Raw genomic sequence first — 24,444 nt, forward strand, 5'->3', positions numbered from 1 at the left:
TGTGGAAGTCAGTGTGGCGATTCCTCAGGGATCTAGAACTAGAAATACCATTTGACCCAGCCATCCCATTACTGGGTATATACCCAAAGGACTATAAATCATGCTGCTATAAAGACACGTGCACACGTATGTTTACTGCGGCACTATTCACAATAGCAAAGAGTTGGAACCAACCCAAATGTCCAACAACGATAGACTGGATTAAGAAAATGTGGCACATATACACCATGGAATACTATGCAGCCATAAAAAATGATTAGTTTGTGTCCTTTGTAGGGACATGGATGAAACTGGAAAACATCATTCTCAGTAAACTATCGCAAGGACAAAAAACCAAACACCGCATGTTCTCACTCATAGGTGGGAATTGAACAATGAGAACTCATGGACACAGGAAGGGGAACATCACATTCCAGGGACTGTTGTGGGGTGGGGGGAGTGGGGAGGGACAGCATTAGGAGATATACCTAATGCTAAATGACGAGTTAATGGGTGCAGGAAATCAACATGGCACATGGATACATATGTAACAAACCTGCACATTGTGCACATGTACCCTAAAACCTAAAGTATAATAAAAACAAAAAAAACAAACAAAAAAAACAAATAGGAAGAGAGGAAGTCAAATCAAGTCAAAGACATGATCGTCTATTTAGAAAACCCCATCATCTCAGCCCAAAATCTCCTTAAGCTGATAAGCAACTTCAGCAACTCTCAGGATACAAAATCAATGTGCAAATATCACAAGCATTCCTATACATCAATAATAGACAGAGCGCCAAATCATGAGTGAATTCCCATTCACAATTGCTAAGAAGAGAATAAAAAACCTAGGAATCCAACTTGCAAGGGATGTGAAGGACTTCTTCAAGGAGAAATACAAACCACTGCCCAAGGAAATAAGAGAGGACACAGACAAATGGAAAAACATTCCATGCTCATGGATAGGAAGAATCAATATTCTATCTATACTGCCCAAAGTAATTTATAGATTCAATGCTATCCCCATCAAGATACTATTGACTTTCTTCACAGAATTAGAAAAAACTACTTTAAATTTCATATGGAACCAAAAAAGAGCCTGTATAGCCAAGACAATCCTAAGCAAAAAGAACAAAGCTGGAGGCATAACGCTACCAGACTTCAAACTACACTACAAGGCTACAGTAACCAAAACAGCATGGTACTGGTACCAAAACAGATACATAGACCAATGGAACAGAACAGAGGCCTCAGAAATATCACCACACATCTACAACCATCTGATCTTTGACAAATCTGACCAAAAAAAAAAAAAAAAAAGCAATGGGGAAAGGATTCCCTATTTAATAAATTTAGTACTGGGAAAACTGGCTAGCCATATGCAGAAAACTGAAACTGGACCCCTTCCTTACACCTTATACAAAATTAACTCAGGATGGATTAAAGACTTAAATATAAGAACTAAAACCATAAAAACTACAAGAAAATCTAGGCAATGCCATTCAGGACATAGGCATGATGGGCAAAGACTTCATGACTAAAACACCAAAAGCAATGGGAACAAAAGCCAAAATTGACAAATGGGATCTAATTAAACTAAAGAGCTTCTGCACAGCAGAAGAAACTCTCATCAGAGTGAACAGGCAACCTACAGAATGGGAGAAAATTTTTGCAATCTATCCATCTGACAGAGGGCTAATATCCAGAATCTACAAGGAACTTAAACAAATTTACCAGAAAAAAACAACCCTATTGAAAAGTGGACAAAGGATATGAACAGACACGTCTCAAAAGAAGACATTTATGTGGCCAACAAACATATGAAAAAAAGCTTATCATCACTGGTCACTAGAGAAATGTAAATCAAACCCACAATGAGATACCATCTCACGCCAGTTAGAATGGCAATCATTAAAGAGTCAGGAAACAACCAATGCTGGAGAGGATGTGTAGAAATAGAAACACTTTTACACTACTGGTGGGAGTGTAAATTAGTTCAACCATTGTGGAAGACAGTGTGGTAATTCCTCAAGGATCTAGAACCAGAAATATCACTTGACCCAGCAATTCCATTACTGGGTTTATACCCAAAGGATTATAAATCATGCTACTATAAAGATACATGCACACGTATGTTTATTGCAGCACTATTCACAACAGCAAAGACTTGGAACTAACCCAAATGCCCATCAACAATAGACTGGGTAAAGAAAATGTGGCACATATACACCATGGAATACTATGCAGCCATAAAAAAGGACAAGTTCATGTCCTTTGCAGGGACATGGATGAAGCTGGAAACCATCATTCTCGGCAAACTAACAAAGGAACAGAAAACCAAACACCGCATGTTCTCACTCATAAGTGGGAGCTGAACAATGAGAACACACGGACACAGGACGGGGAACATCACACACCAGGGCCTGTTGGGGGGTGAGGGGCTAGGGGAAGGATAGCATTACGAAAAATACCTAATGTAGACGACGGGTTGGTGGGTGCAGCAAACCACCATGGCACGTGTATACCTATGTAACAAACCTGCACGTTCTGAACATGTATCCCATAACTTAAAGTATAATAAAAATAAAAAATAAAATAAAATATATTTCTCTGTGTGTGTGTGTATCCTCAAAGGCTGCTTAGCACATGTGATACTGCTACTCTCAGTTTATTTTTATTTCTTTTTAAATACTGCAATTCAGCAGGCTTTTCCTCCCCAACTCGAATCACACTTTCATTTACCTTGCCTAACTCAGAGAAGATGCTAAACAAAAATTAAACAAAATTATTAAGAAGGGGAGGAATTATGATCATGTCCTATTCACTTTTGTGACTCTAGTTACTGGTTCACAGTAGTAATTCAATTAATAGTTACTGAGTGAATAAATGAGTGAATGAGAAGTTACACTCTTCAGATAAGAAAAAAACCTTCCAGAATTCATAAAAAACATTTACATGTTTACAGAATTTATGGAAAATATTTACATTTTTATGAAAAAGAGCTCCCATAATTTATGGAAAAGGTTTATAAATACCAGAAGCCGGAATGGAAGCTAACAGTCACGATATAATGAATAAAGATTCATCAACATATGATGAATTTCCTGCTGTGTTTTTTTCCCAAGAGATGGTTTTATATATGTAGCAGAAATGAAGCTAACAAGTTTTTCATGTCTCTTTTAAGAATATGGACTTTAAAATATAAGCTGACATAAGCTGAAACTTGCATTATTATTGTCCCCAAGGAGGGTTTTAATGGAGTTTAGAAAAAGAAGAGTTGGATAAGTATTTGAGAGTAATTAAATAGCATTGTATAAGACATGAAACACTTTACTTAGCATAGTCTATACAAAAGTAGAAACAATTCTCTGGCCTTTAACCCAGACTAATAAATAAATAAATAAAGTATGCAACTCTCTTTTTATTCTTCCTGAGAGCAAGGTTATCTAGATACCTAGTACTTATTAATTTTATTCCCTAGGGATCATGATACCGCAGTTCTGAAAGAGAAAACTTTAGTACTCTCATCGTTGGAAAAGCATCCTTGAAGCACAGATAAACTATTTCTCTGGTTTTCACAAATCTCTTGTAATAAATACCAAAATAAATAATAATAGAATTAAGTTTGGCAAGATCTCTTATATATATAAATGTAGGAATAAGATTTTACATTTGTGTATTTTTCTTTTCTTTTTTTAAACTTGAGACAAGGTCTCATTACATGGCCCAGGCTGGAGTGCAGTGGCTACTCAAAGGTATGAATACAGTCTCAACTCCTGGACTCAGGCAGTACTCCCACCTCAGTTTCCTGAGTAGCTGGGACTACAGGTGTGTGCCACTGTGTCTGGCTATATTTGTGTTTTTTTCAAATCACATTATCTTATATATATATTTTCCCACAACATTCACTGATCTTGTTTGATTGCAAAATGCTGCTTTACTTAGAAAATGTGGGAAAACAAAAAAAGATGAAAAAAGTTCATTTCAGTGTACCGGCTTCAAGTTTTTTTCAATTATATACATAAAGCAAAAGCTAAAATAATATACAGTTTCATACAATTTTCACTGAATATAATACAGTATGAACATTTTCCTACTTCATCAAACACTTGCTTAAAACATCTTTTTTTTTTTTTTTTTTTGAGACAGAGTCTCACTCTGTCGCCCAGGCTGGAGTGCAATGGCGTGACCTTGGCTCACTGCAACCTCTGCCTCCTGGGTTCAAGCGATTCTCCCTGCCTCAGCCTCCCAAGTAGCTGGGATTACAGGTGCCCGCCACCACGCCCGGCTAATTTTTGTATTTTTAGTAGAGATGTGGTTTCGCCACGTTGGCCAGACTGGTCTCCAACTCTTGCCCTCAGGTGATCCACCTGCCTCAGCTTCCCAAAGTGCCGGGATTACAGGCGTGAGCCACCGCACCCAGCCAAAAACATCATTTTTAAGGCTGTATAACTTAGATTACAAGTATCCCATAATTTGTTTAACTATTCTACCATTGGGCATTTATTAAACATTTTTACAATATTATGGATCTTCACATGAACCTCTGTTTAGCTTCTGGTATACACTAAGAAGAGATATTTTTCTGGCCGTGGATACATACTGCCAAACTAATCCCTGAAAAAGATATACAAGGTATGAGAATTTGTATCTCACCACGTCTCAAGAAGCACAAGTTATAGGTTGTTGATGTTAAAGTTTATGACATCCATTTACATACTGAAATTTAAATATGTATATCTAAAAAATTTATTAGCAATACATGGATACATATGTGTTATTTTTAAACATTTAATATAGATGCATATAAAGAAAATTCCCCCTTACAAACCTTATTCTCCATGCCACTTTTTTTCTGTATTACTGTTAAAAGCTTGGAATATACAGATCCTTTCAAATATTTCATATGTAATCACATAAACACAATAAAATACACAAACAGCTTTTTAGTTTTAACATACTATATGAAATCATATTATTCATGTTTATTTTTTTCAATTAATATATCTTGAAGAGTTTTCAGCATGCAAACAGTACCTAGCATCATGGATTAATAAATATTTTCTGAATTAAATAATTCATGACAATTTCATAGAGATCCACCTAATGCTTTTAAATGGCTACATGGGAATTGATAATAATTAACGATGTAATTCCTTATATTTGTGCACATTTATGAGTATTTTTGTAGAACAGATTATCAAATAAAAACTGCTGTGCAGATTTGATAACTGTGCAATATGTAAGTGTTTTAAAAATACATTGATGCACTAATGTTAAAAAATACTGTGCCAATTTATACCATCACCAACAGGGTATGCAGATGCTAGTTTCACTACACTCTTACAAAGAACGAAGATCAGTAGTCACTTTCATTCTTGCAAATTTCATAGGCAAAAAAATAACCTATTAGAATCTGCATTCCCCTGGTTTCCAGTAAGAATGAGTATCATTTCAGGAGCTAAATTATTCTGCTAAGAATTTGTTATTTGTACACTGCCTCATTGTATCCTTTTTTTTTTTTTTTTACAAGGGTGTTGTTTTAAAATTGATACGTGAGAGCATGTTATATATATAATGAGCACTGACCATTAGCCTGTTTTAAATATTGCAAATATTCTCTTCCAGTCTATACTTTGCTTTCAAATTTATAGTATATTTTGTTACAAAGAAATTTCAAATCATCAATGTCTTATTTTGTCCCTTAGGTTTTTATTGGTCTTTAAAAAACTTATCTTTTTGAAAATTGTCTGAGGGAGTGATTTCATATCCCAAGATCAGATTGTTTATATTTATATATATATATATGTAATTTTTTTCTTCCTAATTTCTCTGGACCCTTAAGTCTTCAGTCCACTTAGAACTGCTGCTATAGCATGGCATGACGTTAACTTTACCACAATATTTATAGACCCTGATGTTACTGATATTTTATCATATACTTAGTTATTAAACATAATAGTGACTATTTTAGGGCTGTTTAATTCCACTGACTTTTTATTCTTTTAGAGAAATCCTACCTTATTTCCTTTCATTATTATTATTTTACATATATTTTAGTATCCAGTTGAGCGAGTCTTTCTACATTTGTATTATTTTAAAATTACATTATTTTTAAAAAAAGTTTTTCTTAGCCATCTTTACATTTCTTGAAATGATTTTAAAAACAAGCTTAAATTTCCAGTGGGATTTTGGTTTGGACTCATTAAAATGATTGACTGGAGTAAAATTGGTATCTTTTAGTGTTTATCTACAGGAGTATCGTATGTATATTTATCCAAATTTTCTTTAATAGCTCAGTGAAACACTGCAGATGATTTCATATTAACTGCACACATCTTAAGATTATTTTTAAATATTTAATGTTCTTTTGAGCAATTATAAGAACATTAGTGACTTTTTTAAAGAAAATATCTTACTTGAACTGCAGAGAAAACCTCTAGGACAGTATACAAAACTGATGTATCCTGCATATGTATAATTTTCTAAGGAGAATACCTTTTTGAATAGGTCTAGTCCTCATTCAAATTTATATCCAAAAGTATATCCAAACCAAATACATATTTTTGTTTGATTCACACCTCTGATTTCTTCCGTTAATGTAGCTGACCAAGAGTGAATGCATAGTGAAACATGCATTTAAATAGTTAAAGCATTTAGTTTCTCAGAAAAAGAAAGGCAAATATATCCAATATAATTGCAAGAGTGAACTGAAAAAATGATCTGAGAAGCAAATTGATCTACTGAAATAAAACAAATTTTCATTTTTAAACAGTATCATTTTACAAATTTAAGTGATGTTTTAAAAATGTGTCCAGAAATTGAGTGAACAGAAGAAAATGTACAGTTTCATCAGTTAATTTTCTTTGCTATTTCATTTATATGAAGAATAATATACTTTTTAAAAGGTAAGTTAACTTCATGCTGAAGCCAAATGAATTTTGACCAACAAAGTTGTGGTTCTACCATGATCAACCATTTTATCTTTGCATTTTAGGAACTATAAATACTTTTAAGTTTTCATAGACAAAATATTTAGAATAGGAAACAGAAACCACTCAAATAACTTGATAATGTGAATATAAAAAATCCAAGTACCTTAACTTCTTCACATAGTTCAGTAAGTCGAGCTTCTACATCCATTTCCTCTGGAAGGAGTAAAGAGTAGAGGAAATATTCCAATGTTAGATATTTAATTTATATACATAAAATTCCCATAAAAAACTGAAAATTAAGAATGATCTGGACTGTATTCAATGAATTAAATTTCAAGGTAACATTTTCATAAACATATTAATTACATAGGTAATGTGATTATTAAATTCTACATTCTGATAAATATCATTTTTTAGTTTTCACAAGAGTTAACACTGTCAAGGAAATATTAACTATATACATAAAGTAACTTGCACAACTGTCACAGAAAAGACCAACCATATAATTAGATTTTACTGTATTTCATATAATTTCCAGTACAGTTTATTATTTTGTGTTATATGTACATATGCCTTGCTTTCTTGTGTTTTACAAAAGCTATTCCTAAAATGCTCAAGTAAAATTAATTTTTATAACGGAAACATTTAAAACATACCTGGGGTGTAGGCTATTTAATAAAAATGAATGTCAAGATCCTTTAATAGAATGTTAGTTCCTAATACATTTGTTTTTCTATAAAATATTCTTAAACTGAGGCAGATATTTGCCATACAGTTCTGATTTACTTAATGTATGCTATAATCATCTATAAAGAGGTGCACAAATTTACAATTAAAATGGTAATATTTACCAGGAAAAACAGAAACTAACAAAATATAAAGATTTATAAATTATTTATTTTTGGCAGGGAAGAATTACACTAAGGTCTGAAATATCTTTACATACACTTAATTTTTAAGTAGAAATCAAACAGGTCTTTTAAAAGAACTGTAACAGCATAGTTACAATCATACAAAATTTCCATAATCTTGTTGTGAAAGAGTTTAATTGATCTTTCTCACACAAAGGCAAGAACACATTCTGTAACATCCCTGAATTCACTCATCAGCTGACTAATTTGTAAGACAGACTGAATGTTTACTACATGATAAAAATGATAAATATTTAAATTTGTTTAAAAAAGCAATCAAAATAATATGGTACAAACACAACCACAGTATAATTGTTAGAGTGGGGAGACGGCCAGATGTGAGCAGGCAAGGGAGCCTCCGGGCAAAGAAGTCCTGGAGATGCTGCCCACTGACAGCAAAAAGGACAGTGGCTATATTGGCTATACCTGGCCTTGTGGTTGGGCTCCCGCGACCCTGAAGCATGTGCACTCCTCCAATAACTCACCCTAGAGTGGTCTTTTGCTCATTATAATAGTAAAAAACACACCCGTAGGTGGAGATTTTAAATGCTAACGAGACAAGCAACATGTGTACTAGCATGTACAACTACAGAGCATGTATGCCCAAGGGGATCACCTAAAACATGATTGCAAGTGACACCTCCTCATGCCCTTTCATGAATAATCATGTATTCTTCATACAGTCCCCCAGCACTGACTGCTGCTGGCTCACTCTCTCCAGAAGCTTGCTCTGCTTTATCTTTCAGAGTATGCTACTGTCTCTTTAAATAAATTCTGCTACTTAACCCTTGCTGCGTGTCTCTTGGCTGAATTCTTCCTTCAACAAGAATCAAGGACACTGTACCCCTCCCAGTAACATAAACAACAAATACTCTGTTGTTAACTAAAAATCAGTGGAACAGATACATTTCATAACTCACAAAATATACAAGTAAAATTTTATTTAGATATTGATATATACCAAAAAATAGATCACTAATTTGGCCAACTTGTTGGTAACTAAAGAAATTTGCAATGATTTCACAAATCATTTCACTGTCAGATAAACCAGTGGCTTCTAATATTGGGTTTTCCAAAACTAAAAAACCAGCAACAGACTCTGCATTAAAGCCACCACTCCTATAGGCCAACATCTGTTTTCACATTACTCATGATCTTTTCCTGTGATAGAAAAAAATCAGTAAAATTAGTCTTAGAAATTACATATTCTATCTCTGATTTTTAAAAATTTGAAAATCAGCTTTTGAGAGTTGTGACACATTTTTCTAATGTTTACACAGAAGAACCTAACTGCATAAATGGGTATGTTTGCATTATAGCTACTGAGAGCTACTTCAGTGCAAACAATATCTTTTTTTTTTTTTTGGGACGGAGTCTTGCTGTGTCCCCCAGGTTGGAGTGCAGTGGCGCGATCTCAGCTCACTGCAAGCTCCGCCTCCTGGGTTCATGCCATTCTCCCGCCTCAGCCTTCCGAGTAGCTGGGACTACAGGCGCCCGCCAACATGCCCGGCTAATTTTTTGTATTTTTAGTAGAAATGGGGTTTCACCGTGTTAGCCAAGAGATGGTCTCAATCTCCTGACCTTGTGATCCACCCGTCTCGGCCTCCCAAAGTGCTGGGATTACAGGTGTGAGCCACCGCGCCCGGCCGCAAACAATATCTTAAAGAATGTTTAAAAGCATAATTTAACTTTAAAATCTTAGTACTGAAAATAATTTCAAAATCACTTAGATTTTTAAGGGAGTTTAAAATCCTATTTTAATTATTTTTTCTTTTTAAAGTGTCATATATAACAGACCCGTGAGCAACACAGGTTTGATCTACACAGGTGCATTTATACACAAGTATTTTTCAATAAATATTTTGGAAAGAATATGAAACTTGCAAACTACGTAGTCTAGAAATATTGAAAAAATTAAGAAAGATGACTATGTCATGATTGCATAAAAACATGTAGATACTGGTCTTTTTATGTATTAATCAACTGTTCATGTTATCTGTAAGGCTTTCAGTCAATAGTAGGCCATTAGTTGGTAAGTACCAGAGGAGTCAAAAGTTACAGGTATATTTTTAACTGTACAGGGGTCAGTGCCCCAATTCTGGTGTTATTCAAGGGTATACTGTATATCCATTTATACAATTTTATAGAAATGTATAAATGTGATGATTATCATATTTTTGGGGGGGGCTTGGCTCCTATTACTAATCCAAGGTTACAGTCTAGAGCATATCCTTCCATATTTTTCAAATATAATATACATACACACATATGAGTTTTGGAGTCACTGTTTTATAAAAATAGGATTGCACTTTGCACATTTTTTTGCATCTTGCTTTTTTTTCTCTCAGATTACCCCACAGTATTCTGGTACCTGGCACTAAAGCATTTTTTAAGATGACTACACAGTATTCCTTGATGTGGGTGCATCATGATATATTCTGTATTCCACTCTTTGCCCAAATAATGGGCATTGATCTTTGTTCATACTGTTTTGCCACTAAGAACAATACTGCAATAAACATGCTTGTAGCTGTATCTTTACATACTAGCTAGTATGTTATTTCTATGATACAGGTGAACAGAAGTGGGGATGCTAGGTCAAAGGGTACATGTATCTAATATTTTTTTCTAAATCTATCCATTCATTCAACAAATATTTGTAACACAGCTCAGACAATGGCAATACAATGTTAGGTTTAAGGATAAAAGATATCTCAACAAAAGTGTTAACTAACTTCACTATGTTTTAGTTTTGAAAATTAAGTATTTTTCTACTCAACCAAGATCTGGCCCATTTTTTAAAAATAGATCTTATTACATTAAACTGCATTCTGTAAAATTATTTAGAATGCTCACATGTAAACTGATAGGCTGGCAACAAAATAGTTTCAATTAGAAGTATATTTTAATTGCTAAAAAAATGCTAAAATGTCATAAACGGCCACAGTTTCATACTATGAATTCTTTAATTTTACAGTAACTTTATATGAGAATATAATACTATGTTCCAGAAAGAATGACAATAAATTTTCAACTCTTCTTTTTCCTTCCTGACAAGAAAATTAGTTTCTCTTAACAGTCTTAGTGAAAATTAACATAACTCAAATATTTCTGAGTTAGTTTTCACCTGAGAAATGTTGAGATAGATTTTGGCTTTTTAACTTCCTTCATTTCATATCTCTGAAAATTGGGAAAATAAATATTTTATTCCACTTTTTGATTCCTACAGCTTTTCATAATTTTTAAAAAAATTGTGATGGTTTATTGAATGCAAAGTGAAAACTTTTAATATACTTATAGATAACAAACTATTGCTATTCAAGAAAAGTCTAACATATATATGAAAATGTATAATAAAATAATGAGATCAGAACATTTCCTTTACCATGTATAACATATCCAGAGAGTGGTGATTTGATGTTATTTTGCTTTTTAAATGTAGAATGACAAAAAATAAATGTAAATTGACTAAAACAAACAAACAAACAATACAACCCAGATCCTGATAGGATATTTCTCTTCTCTATTTCTTTTTTTAAAGCTTTTTTTTTTTTTGAGATGGGAGTCTGATTCTGTTGCCCAGGCTGGAGTGCAGTGGCACGATCTTGGCTCACTGCAACCTTCGCCTTCCAGGTTCAAGCAATTCTCCTGCCTCAGCCTCCCATCTCTTCTCTATTTCTGCAGTGCAGAAAACTAGGTTTAGTTTTTTTTGAGGCAGAGTTTTGCTTTTGTTGCCTAGGCTGGAGTGCAATGGCGCAATCTCGGCTCACTGCAATCTCCACTGCCCAGGTTTAAGCAATTGTGCCTCAGCCTCCGAGTAGCTGGGATTACAGATATGCGCCACCACACCCGGCTAATTTTGTATTTTTAGTAGAGACAGGGTTTCATTATGTTGGTCAGGCTAGTCTCCAACTTCTGACCTCAGGTGATCTGCCCACCTTGGCCTCCCAAAGTGCTGGGATTACAGGCGTGAGTCACCGCACCTGGCCTGGTTTAGTTTTAAAATCACATTTCATTATCACTAGGCCTAGCCAAAGATAAAATAACTGAGCAAATTTAAGGCGATGTCATTAAACCAACAAATTGTAGTAATAATCGTGGTTTTGAAAAAGTGCTCTTCACAGAAACATGAAAAAAGCCAGAGAGTTTTGTATTTACCGTTTCCAGATTTAAGTAAAAACTTCAATATTACAAATTAATTAGGAAATTAACCAAAATTTATCTACAAACCAAACTGATTTTAAAGGTAAGTTCTTCAGAATGGTGGAAACATACTATATTATTAAATATCTATTTATGAAATCTGATGCTAATTTAAAGCAAAATTTCATACTAATTAATTAAAAGGGATCATTTACTTAAGCTATTTGTAAACGTACCTAGATGGTTGTCTTTCTGTGTTCGTAGCTGTTTTCTTCTGAGAAGACGCTCATATAGGAGCTGCATGTTGGCCTTGGCTAGTCATAAGGATTGCACACAGCACTAGTTACTATACTCCTTTCACAACAAAACTTACTAGAATTTTCCATCTTGTTAATAATAGACTTAGTGTTGATCTGATAGTGCAGTTAGTTAGTTAGCTTATCAAAATTACAAATGATGTACATTCAAGTATATATTTCTTTGGTTTTTTAATTTAAATGTATGTGCCACTCAACATTTCATAATCCAATATGTTTTAATTAATTAGACTCAGAATTTTAGGTTGGCAGGGATCTCAGTTAACTCCCTGCTGTTACAAGTGTAGATACTGGGGTTCAGATAGGCTATATGACTTGCCCAAACCTAATTCCAGAACTCCTGACTCTCATGTTCAGTAACAGCTCCTTGCACCAAACCAATGTTTAATTATATGTCATCAGAAAATGTACATCATTCATCTAGGAGAAAAGAGAAAGGCAAAAAAGCAGAAAGGAACTCAGGGCGTTATTTTAAAAGAAGGAACATGTTTTAGAAAAGTTTTCAAAGCATAGTCAAGTTTAAGAAGTTTAAATATATGCTTATTTGAAAACTCAATGAAAGTGGTAAGTAATAGAAGGAAATATTCTTTAATCAAGAACTACTCTGTATCCATTTATTAAAACTGGTGAATATAGTGGTGTTTGGTCAATAGTCCATTATAGAAATATATTAGTGTTCACAATTTTATTTTGCTAGAATAAAAATAAAAGACATTGATAGTTTAGAATATGTAACAAATACTTTTATTTTTAATAGTTAATAGTATTTTTAGATGTTTTCTTACAAGATGCATTCAAGAATAAACTAAAATTCACAATAAAGAGAAAGGAAAATAAAAACCGTAAAGTTTAAGAACACCGCAATATATTACCAATATTTATTGAAGATGAATCTTGATTTTAAAAATCCCTAGGAAACTGTTAAGCTTTATGTTGATGCCTATACTTTTTCAAGTAACAATGAAAACTGTATTGTGCTATTTCATTCATTCATTCGAGAAATATATTTTAAGTAAATCTATGTGTAAGGTACTAGTAATTTTATTTCTATCATATACTTATTTAAAACTGAAGTCTGGGTTTGCTTTAGAATTTTATTTTCTGATAAAATATTTTAAGCAAATAATTTGGAATAAAGTCGACATTCATTTTGTAATTAACTTCTGAAATTAAATATAAGGGCACTTTTATTATGATACTTTCTATATTACATCTATAAGCCCAAAGTAATATACACGACATAAAAGCCATCCTCACCAAAGAGAAAGTTGAAAATCTCATGAATACATGATCATGCTGAAGCTAGACTGATAAATTAACAATAATTGCTAACACTGTCTAACCCCAACACCCAGGCTGTGGACTGGTACTTGTCTGTGGCCTGTTAGGAACTGGGCTGCACAGCAGGAGGTGAGCGGCAGGCAAGCAAGCACTGCTTCCTGAGCTCTGCCTCCTGTGGGATCAGCAGCGGCATTAGATTCTCATACGAGCATGAACGCTATTGCGAACTGTGCATGTGAGGGATCTAGGTTGCATGCTCCTTACGAGAATCTAACTAATGCCTCATGATCTGAGGTGGAATAGTTTCATCCTGAAACAATCCCTTCCCCCAATCCCTGGAAAAATTGTCTCCCAAGAAACTGGTCCCTGGTGCCAAAAAGGTTGGGGACTGCTGGTCTAAGCTATTTGAAATAAACATTTGCCTTTAAAAGGAGAAATGTTGTTATTTAATTACTAATTATAAATTTTATCAATAAACATACTTCCTTTTAGAGAGGATTTTTTCTAAGTTAAAATGTGGTTCATAGGTTTTTCTTTGTAAAGACGACATGTTACATCTACTTTAACATTATATGCAGATGGACATCTTCCTTATACAGGTATTTATAAGCCCATCTCATATATTAAAACCCCAAGAAGCCCCATTTTGCTGGGTGAATTTCTCCTTCCTATCCCAATGCTGAGCTGATTTCTTAATACTGTTGCTGCGAGAGGAGAGGGAACAGGAGAAATCAAAGTTCCTTAAAGGCAGGGACCTATTCTTTCCTCAGCACCTAGCACAGTAACTGACACAGGAGGTGCTCATTAAAAGCCCAAGGGAAGTACACTGTTAAGAAGTATTGTTCCTAGAGATCCTTTACACCCTTTTTCTTTTGGATAATCTCACCTTTGCTTCCTGACACAGGTACCACATCTGATTCCCTTCAATCTCCATACCATGTGAATGGAAACCACTCTGTGTTTGTAGGCTCAAAGTAAGTAAGTGACAGAAATGGTTCCAAATGTGCACTCCTGAACATAAGATAATGCCTCCTTGAATCTACTGTAGTATTCCACATCAAAGCTATTAACACGTTTTTGTTTTTTTTTGTAGAAATGACATTACACATGGATTTTAAGCTTTACATCACTACTTTTCATCACACTATTTTTCAGGCACATGATATTGTCCTTCATTAATATGGTAGCATAATAGTTTTGTGGTTTGGTCATTAAACCTAACTAAAATTTGTTTTTGATTTCCAAACCATCAATAAAGATATTTGAAACATAACTTTCCATTAATTGAGGATAAGTGATAGCCTAAATTAGCTCTATTCTGTAAATGATTCATTCTCAAAAGAGAACATTTTTAAAAATTTACATTTGAGGTAGTAGCCTTCTATAGAATTTTCCTAAGGGAAACAGGAATTCTAAGAACATAAAGTAGCAAGGAAAATAGAGACTGTTTCAGAGAATAATAATCAGAAGATTGTCTTTTCCACACTACCATTTTTGTTTTGAGAATGAATACATGGTCAAAAAAGAATAAACACATTTTCCTATTGCTTATCTATGAAACCATTAGGATTACTGAATCAAGAATTTTAAACAGTCAATTTAGTGATACCTATGTCTAGTCAAGAAAGTGTGAGCTGAACTGACTGAATAGTAGACTTAATTAATTAAATGCACTTGAGTAGTTGCTGATAGTGGCACAACAGCCAGCATTTTCTCACAGCTGAATTTAAGTGGGGTAGAAATTCTTACACTTTCTTGCAATTCCTCTGTAATCCAATATAATTTTTTAAGTAGTCTGATTAGTCTCAAACCCAAGAACTATGTTCAGGAACAGTGACTACTTTAGGGAGTGGACTAATATTGTTAAAAGACTGAAATCTTTGAGGAACAAAGGAATAAAGTAAGAATATTGATTCACTAAATTTTAAAAGGCAATTTATGATTTATTGAAAAACATAATTATAAAACAATATATTCTAAAGAAATTAAAATATATTTTTATAAGCCATTAGCCAATATTTGAAAATAAAAGCTAATAAAACTGATATAAAAAGTCTGAATAAGAACTTATTTTGCCAATCCCCATAATTTACCTTCTGTGAAATAATGCATTTAAAGCATTTTGCAAACTACAAATGGCAGACAAAATCAAGGCAATATGATTTTTTATTATGCACTACAAATATATACAGGTATTACTTTTGAATGAAACCTGAAGTTTGATTTTTTAAAACAATTTCAATGATTTTAAAAATGTTAAAATACTAAGTAACGTTATTATTCCCTAAAATAATATAAAAGGAATTTGAGATCTGAGATAACTATTATAAAATCAAATGTAAACAAAAATGCCCTAAGTACCTACAATCTGATTAGACTGTAAAATATTCGGAAGTATGGATTTAATTTACCTTCCTATGATTCTGCAGATAATTACATTTGCTTTCTAGCATGTTTTTGGGTTATATTTTAGGAGGAACAGTATATTGACATGTTTTTTTAAAAGACTCATTTCACATTTAGCACCAAGAAGTTATTTTTTAGTATTCTGAAAAACATTTTTAAATTGCAAAAAGTGATTATCAAGGTAGAAAAAGATGGAATTGAGAGAGAAGTAAAGTGAAGCACACAAACACTGTAGTTTTAGTATAGAAGAACTATGGCAAAGCTGATAGCTAGCAATATAAGACTGAAGAGAATGATTTGAACTGTAGGATAGGTCTTGCTACTTTTAACATACCCAGTTCTAGTTTCTGACAAGAAGGAATCTCTTCTGTTACTGTAATGAAGTAGCTGTGCAATCCCTTGAAGGCTAGCAGCAAAGTGGCACAAAGTGTATAATGAAAACGATAGGCATGATGTAGGAAGGAGTCTGCAATGATGAAGCTACAACCCTAAACAAAAAACAGATGTAGGATACAGAGTGTCAGTAATACAAAATGTTATATTTGAAACTTGGAAAATAAAGAAAAAATAACCATCTGTCAACTAAATTTATTCTAATACATATAAAAAATTTGGTAATATTTGAGAGTTGTTTATACAATAAACTTAAACATGAAATGTGGCCCTAGTAATTTCTGTTACAGTGGATTTTTATAACAAGTAGATTAAATTATTATTTTTGATAGCATGGTATGTAACATTTACACTGAAGGACAGACACTCAGCTTTTATAGTATGTCCCCTTTTCTAATAATAGCTGTACTTGTACCACTCTTTTTTTTTTTTTTTAAATTTCTTTTTTTTAGATATAGAGTCTCAGTTTGTCACCCAGGCTGGAGTGAAGTGACATGATTGCAGCTCACTGCAGTCTCAACCTTCTGTGCTCAAGTGATTCACCTGCCTCAGGCTCCCTAGCAGTTGGGACTACAGACATGTGACACCATTATTTTTTGTAGAGGTGGGGTCTTGCTATGTTGCTCAGGCTGGTATCAAACTCTTGGCCTCAAGCAATCCTCCAGACTAAGCCTCCCAAAGTGTTGTGATTTCAGGCATGAGCCACCACGCCTGGCCTGTGCAACTCTACGCTGGGTCTCAGCTCTGGCAATTGTTCTTTAAAGGCTCCTTTGGAATGATTCTACCAGTTCTGTTGGACCAAGGGGTGACAGTAACAAGTTAAAGGGCACAGGCTCTCGAAGATGTCTATCCACTAAATCTGGTAACATTTTGAAGTATCATGTTAGTTTTCGTAATAGACAATTAGAACCAAATGATTTTTAAGATCATATTTAATTAGATCTATAAGTTGCTAAGCTGAAATAATTAAAAAAATATAACATTCACAGATAAAATAGTTAAAAACACTTCTTTTAAAATAAGGAAAAGATTTATAAACATATTCAGTTCTTACATCTGGTGATAACTGTTTTGTGTAGTTAATACCAAAGACCACACTTTCAAGAGTAGGAATCACGGAATCTTTGTTTTGTGCTGGTGCATTTCTATTTAACCAAGTTGTCTTCACAGGGCGAGGAAAGCTGGAGGAAGAAGTATTATATTATTACTGTCATAAGAGTCTATTTGAATGTAAGTTAAATATTTACAAAGGAAAATCTTATAGGAATAGAACAGCAAGAGTTTTGCAAGTTTATAAGTTCAAAAGTACTCCTAAAGTAATTTTAAAAAATAATTTGAATAATCATGAAAAAATAAAATGAATATTAAAAAATTAGGGCTAGATGTTTGACATTGCTTGCTGTAATTATACTTCTGGAAGTCTCAAAGAACATCAAAGATAAAACATGGTGGGATTTAGAGTAGCTAAACAACAAATGAAAGCCAAGTTTGAATTTGGAAATCCTGATGTCAGAACTGGTTACCAAATTTACAACGTTAACACTTAATCAAATACGAATGCTATTCACAGAAATAAAGAGCTCGCATGTAAATGTAGAAAAAGAAAAATTACTAAATCTACCCGATGCCTCTGTTTCCCAAAAATAAGTTTCTTTCCCTTAATTCTCTTTACTAAAAGGCTATAAGCTCTATTAAAATAATTTTTATTATTCAAGACCCGAGCAGCTAGAACTACAGTCATGTGCCACCATGCTTGGCTAATTTTTATTTTTTGTAGAGGTGAGGTCTTGCTATGTTGCTCAGGCTGGTCTCAAACTCCTGGCCTCAAGCAATCCTCCAGCCTCCAGCTTCAAGGCACCATCAATTACATATTATATGAATTACTTCTGTTAGTATTAACATTTATATTCCATAGAGGAAGAAGCATATTTCTGTTAGAATGTTGAAAAATCATACACAATTATATTTGAGATAAAGTAGGCCAAAGCATTTGAACTGTCTGATAGTTTGGCAAAAGGGAACAGACAGAAAAGAAAAATAATGTTGCCATAAGCAGAGTGCAGGTTTTGTTTGCAAAATCCATTTGCTTTGCAAAAGTAAAATGTCTATATCCCAGCAAAGAAGGGAGTCTCAAATAAGTGGTAAATTCCACTTGCTACAATGTGTTTTTCAGAATTGTCATAAAAGTTGTACTTAAAAAATTCAAATATAAGAACAGTTCAAATAAAAAACAAGCAAAGAAAGAAATCCTAAGCCACTTACTTTAAGTAACTGATATAACGTCTATAGATTGGGTTGATCATAAAAATTGTTTTAAACAAAAATGAAAATTTAAAAGATAATGTTATAAATTAAAAATTTTTCAATGATTGGATAAAAAAACCCATCAATAATAAAACTTCAGGAAAAACTTGTTGAAGAATATAGAGTAGGAAATGTTACACTTAGACATGACCCCTTTATCAGCACACCACCAGCAAAAAGCTTCCCCTTCCCCTTTCCTTGCTTTCCTTTTCCGACCTTTTATTTATAGGTAGAGAAAGGCTGGTAAACATGCTGCTGCTTTTACAGCGAAGTTCTAGCAGCAAGAGAGTGTTAGATATAAGGGCCCATGGCAGCTAGGTAAAGAACAGCAACCTCAGCTGTTACAGGCATATTGTTTTCTTTTCTGGTCACTAACCAGAGCCAACAGTTAATCCTCTTGGCTTCTGATTCTGAGCCAAAAATTTCTTCTTCCAGTAAATGGTCTCTAGGAGATGAGCTGCCCCTTTCTCCTATTAGTCTGTGGCAAAAATTGCTGCATTGCAAGAGGAAGCACATATTTAACTCACTACAATGGTGATGTGAATATCCACTCTATTTAATTAGGGCCTTAAAAAGCAACATTAATAACCTGAGCTAACCTCCTATGAATTGTTTGTGCATTTTTCAGGAGAGAAACACAGCTAGTTTTATGAAGATAATCTTGGTAAGTCTTAAAAAGAAATAGTTAAAACAGTTTAATTAGGGGTTCTTCTTAAAACTACAAAAAGAAGAGATTTAGAAAACTAGAGTAACACATTTTATAAACAGATAAACATTTAGCATTAAAACCAAACACAAAATCATACAAAAGCAATACTGTATATTATTTAAAAGTTATATTTCAAAAAACACACTTTGTTAGAAAAGTTTCATTCACACATTCTATTTCAGAAAATCTTCCAAAAAATTTTTAAGTTTATAATAAAATTACGTATGTAATAAAAAACAGCTTCCTGTTTATAAAAGCTATAATAACTTAGCACAACCTCTCAAAGGCCTAGGAGGTAAGAAAAAGAGAGCAAAACTACCAGTTACAGATCTTTCTATAGAATAAAGAAGGCAAAACAAGTCATCAGGAGAAATGTATGTCTTCCTGGCCTGGTGCTCTAAAAGGAACTAGGTCAAGGTGATCTACATGTAAGAGATGAGAGAGCAACAGAATGAAAGACGTTTTCAATTAGTTTTTAAAACAATGTAAAGATATGCCATAGGAGGTTATCACCTGTGGTCAATATGTTAAACTGTGTTGGGCTTCCATAAATTCTGAGGGTGATTTTGCAAAATGATTTACTTAGTTTTCTGATAAATCAGTTTACCATCATATCCCTTAAGCATCATCCCTAATATCATTTGTCAGAATCAGATGTACATCAGAAATTGTAGACAGTTTAGAAATCAAATAAAATTGGAGACTTTCATATAATTTACTGATTTGAAGCATCCATCTGCTGCCCATACTACAAGGATGATGTTGTAAAAACTGAAGACCTTGTATTGTATTTTTACGTTAACGAAAGAAATCTGTCTACCCATGGAAGTGAACAGAAAAAAATAATTATCTCAATGCATTTATTATGATCCAGAATATTATATACCTTTGAACTAATGGTACATGATATAGTTTTAAAAGGCTGAGTAAAAATTCATAAAATTGGTTAATGACTTGGAAAGCAAGTATCACTGTATGATGTACAGTTAAGCAGATAAAATTAGCCTATCTGGGTAAGAGGCAAAGAAAAAATAAGAAAAAATTCACATACTTTTCCAGAGTAATTATAGTATAACATGGCACAAAACATTGCTACAGAATAAACAATGTTGTGTGGTTATTTCCAGATTGTATTTTTTCTTTGTTAACTTATTTGGGATTGACAAAGATGGCTTCATATTTCTGTAATAAAAAAGTTATCAAGCCAAAGTTCCCATACTCTTGAATTTTACTATAAATTTTAAAAGTCCTTATTATTTCAGTTATCTTTAGCAAAGTACACATTTTCACTATAAAAATAAAAAAACGCTACATTAATAAGGCTCTCATGTTGAATTGTAATCCTCAATGTTGGAACGCGGCCTGGTGGGAGGTGATTAGATCAGGGGGACAGATTTCTCATGAATGGTTTAGCACCATTCCTCTTGGTACTGTCCTCATGATAGTGAGTGAGTTCTCATGAGATCTAGTTATTTAAAAGTGTGTAGCAACTCCCCCTGACTCTTTTGCTCCTGCTCCAGCCATGTGAGATGCCTGCTCCCCCTTTGATTTCTGCCATTGATTGTAAGTTTCCTGAGGCCTTCCCAGAAGTTAAGCAGATGCCAGCATCATGCTTCCTGTACAGCCTGAAGAACCATGACCCAATTAAACCTCTTTTCTTTATAAATTGCTCAGACTCAGGTATTTCTTTATTGCAGTGTAAGAATGGCTTAATACAAAAATATTAGTCAAATTTACCTTATTAGTGGCTGGTGTAGTGCAACCAATGATGCATGAACTGTAACAGACACAACAGAAAGGTGGAAGTAATCAAACATAACATTAACATGATGATGAAGGCCTCTATGGGGGCTAAAGTGCAGCTTCAATGTTCGGCTACTTATTAGTTGCAAGGCATTCAGATCATCTGCCCTGTAAAAAGGAACACTTAGCATGTAAGTATGAAATATTTAGTAAAGGCCAATATATTATACAGTAGTTGAAACTATAAAAACTATTTACTTAATTACTTTTTAAAAATTTCGAATGAGAGTAATTTTTAAAGCATCATATTTGCATTAGAAAGCAATGTGAAACATACCAATTGAGAAAATAATCAGATCCCACCTATTGTTTTCTATCAGTCCATGATATGATCTATTTTTTCACTAATATCCCTATAAAATGAATCCTTTGTGATACTTCAGGAATTAATCTCATCTTAAAATTTTACCCCATAGAGAATACTGTTTATTACAAGGCTGCAGTACAACATAGGTCAAATACTATTATAATAAATCCCAAAGGATATTTCAAATTATTTTTACTCTACAAAATTTTATTAAGTGCTGCTCAAAAATAAACAGGTCATTGCTTATTTTAAAAAGCAAAACATATCTTATTGAAGATATTTAGTATATCATTAGATTTATACATACTAAAAATGTGAAATAATGCCATGAAAATTATATCCAATTATACTTAAAAAAATTCCATCCATACATTATAACTATCTACAGGTAATGAACTACCTACTCATTTCAGCTTATTCCACTTAAATAATTCTGACTTGGTTAAAAAAAGACTTCACAAAATTCTTTGTAATGAGAAGTATTACAGAGGAACAGTAGCTACCATATAGTGAAGAGGACATCTAAAGTAGGCCTTTCAGTAATGTGACTTTTTAGTTACTTATCCCACAAGCAGTCTGAATTTATATATCATTTTTGAGAATTGTTCCTAAAACTACATTTGAGATGGGGAAGAAACCCTGCATAAATAAAATTGTTAAGTGAATCTCTGACTCTTGTTTTAAATGAACACAAGCAAAATTTGTTCATAAAACATATGACTGCATGTCCAGGTGTGTGGGTAAGTTGGAGGTAGCCAATCCTAAAACTTCCTCAAGGGCTCTGGAAATTAATGAACTAGAACAACTGTCAAGTGCACATCATCAGTCTTGATAACTCTCAGAATATCAACAAAGTCCTACCTAAAGAAAGCATCACTGATGCCATCAAGAAAGATTAGCCAGTGATACAGTGGAAAAGAGCCCATTCACATTTAAATGCCTCATGGTAGTGGTATTACATTAACAGTGCAATTTCTAGCAGCTAGGAAAAATTGTTCCATATTTCTTTAACTTGTCTGGTTTTGTTATCTGGAGCTCATGGATTCGGCATGGGCACAATAGAGCTGGCCTAATCATTCTCATGGTTTCCCCAGAAAACACAAGTAGTTCAAGACAAGATAGGGATAGGACGAATTTTAAGAAGAAAATGGGCAATCTAATAATAACAAATAACAGTCATAAGTGCCTAAAGGTTTTTTAATTGATTAGCTACTTACGAATAATCTCCATCTGTGAAGTGCAGATCCAAGGATAATAGAAAATTCATTTCCTCAAGGGTTTCTTCAATCTGAAAAGAAATTACACTATGAGATACTTTTTGAAATTTTATAGAAAGTTAGAAATAACACCTTGAGGCATTACAAAAAATATTTACATAAATAAATATGAAGAGATGTTTACCTTTCTTTCATCCAATAGCATTTTTACTTTGAAGATCATAACATCATTTAAAACAACCTCTTCATTTTTGTACAAAATTTGAAATGTTTTACTGCAAATTAGAGAATCATGAACTGAGGCTGGAAAGGCTAAAGTCATACCTAAAACAGATAAGATATGTAATTGACAGATAAAAGTAAAATATAACCCAAGCAAATTAACACTTGTACTTTAAAATACTATATGTTTGATTATATTACTATAGTGTCATTATCAATTTATACTGCAGTATTGGAACATTTCTGAAAGTTTACTTATTTCTATGATTAGAAAATAAATAAGTACATTATTAGTATTGTAAAATTACTGCATGACATCTTAATCTGAAAGGCAAATGAGGAAATATCGAAGCAGAAATTTTAGAGTGAACAACTGATCTGTATATCACGTTTAAGAGCAATTTAGTTTCCCATAGCTGAATAGTAAAGAATTCGGTTGGCCTTTGTACTGGTTGCTAGGAGTTCAGCTCTAAACACTTGGAATAAAGAATTTGGCTGGCCTTTGTCTCCAGTTTCTGAGAAGTAGCCTCTAAATCCTTGGTGGCCCCTAGTTTATGCTAAAGAGATGACTCAGGATGGGGGCTGGCCACATCACTAAGACCAGCCATGTGATTAGAGAGTTGAGCTTTGAGCCTAGTGATAAAACCTCAATATCCAGAGAGGGGAGAACAGCTAAACACTGAGTGACATGGGTGATGATTCAGTCAGTCATGCTTACATAAGGAAATATCAATAAAAATTCTGAACACTGAAGTTTGGGTGAGCTTCCCTGGTTGGCAATACTCTGCATATCATCACATACTGGATGTTCGAGAGGAGGGAAGTTAACGCGTCCTGACTTAATGGGGAGAAAATAATGGAAGCTTCACCTCTGGGACTCTCTCAGATCAACCCTATACAGGTTCTGATTTGAATCCTTTTGCTGTAATAAAGCTGTAATAATAAGTACAGCACTATGCTGAGTTTGGTGAGTTGTTCTACTGAATTATCAAACATGAGGGAATAATGGGAACCCCCAAATTTGTAGCCAGCTCTTCACAACTGTGGGTAGCTTGCAGACCACTAAACTCATGGCTGACGTGAGGGGAGTCTTGTGGAGGACTATGTCCTTACCATTTGAAGTTTGGTTTTTATCTCTGGGTCATTGATGTCACTCCAACAGCCTACCTGCTGTTATGATTTTATTACCCTGTGCTCCAGAAATAACAGTTGAAACTAGAGAAAAAAAGAAAAAAGAAAAAGAAAAAGAAACTAGAGACCAAGGTGGGTTTGGAGCTCAAAATGGGATATAAGACTCCAACTGGAGTCATGAGGATGTCCACATAAGCTGGTGGATGTCAGTCAAAGGCAGGGTGCCTCTGCAGGCCAGGGAGCGCAGGGTCCAAATGCCCATATGAAATCCACATGGGGTGGTGGCCTGATGTCAGAGCCTGTGTGGAGTGAGGAGGGCAGCCAAGAATAAAGTGTCAGAACCTGAGCAGGATGAGGAGGCAACCTAAGTGCAGTGGTGACTT

At 33.7% G+C, this 24,444-nt stretch overlaps 1 protein-coding gene across 12 annotated transcripts in view; it reads right to left on the reverse strand.

The window, feature by feature from the left end:
- The window catches only part of FAM135A (family with sequence similarity 135 member A), a 151,844-nt gene that overhangs the window by 69,632 nt on the left and 57,768 nt on the right, over window positions 1-24,444 (reverse strand). For 6 of the 12 annotated variants that reach the window (XM_030809393.1, XM_030809401.1, XM_030809399.1 and 3 more), the window contains 7 exons: window positions 22,893-23,032; window positions 22,709-22,779; window positions 21,119-21,292; window positions 17,423-17,549; window positions 16,310-16,463; window positions 12,208-12,285; window positions 7,081-7,130 (listed from right to left, as the gene is read on the reverse strand). In XM_030809393.1, the coding sequence (XP_030665253.1) occupies window positions 7,081-7,130; window positions 12,208-12,285; window positions 16,310-16,463; window positions 17,423-17,549; window positions 21,119-21,292; window positions 22,709-22,779; window positions 22,893-23,032 (794 nt within the window). The remainder of the gene's footprint in view (window positions 1-7,080; window positions 7,131-12,207; window positions 12,286-16,309; window positions 16,464-17,422; window positions 17,550-21,118; window positions 21,293-22,708; window positions 22,780-22,892; window positions 23,033-24,444) is intronic. The other 6 variants (XM_030809400.1, XM_030809395.1, XM_030809402.1 and 3 more) reach the window with 1 other exon arrangement.

This window comes from Nomascus leucogenys, chromosome 3, assembly GCF_006542625.1.
Source record: "Nomascus leucogenys isolate Asia chromosome 3, Asia_NLE_v1, whole genome shotgun sequence".
Taxonomy (NCBI): Eukaryota; Metazoa; Chordata; class Mammalia; order Primates; family Hylobatidae; genus Nomascus; species Nomascus leucogenys.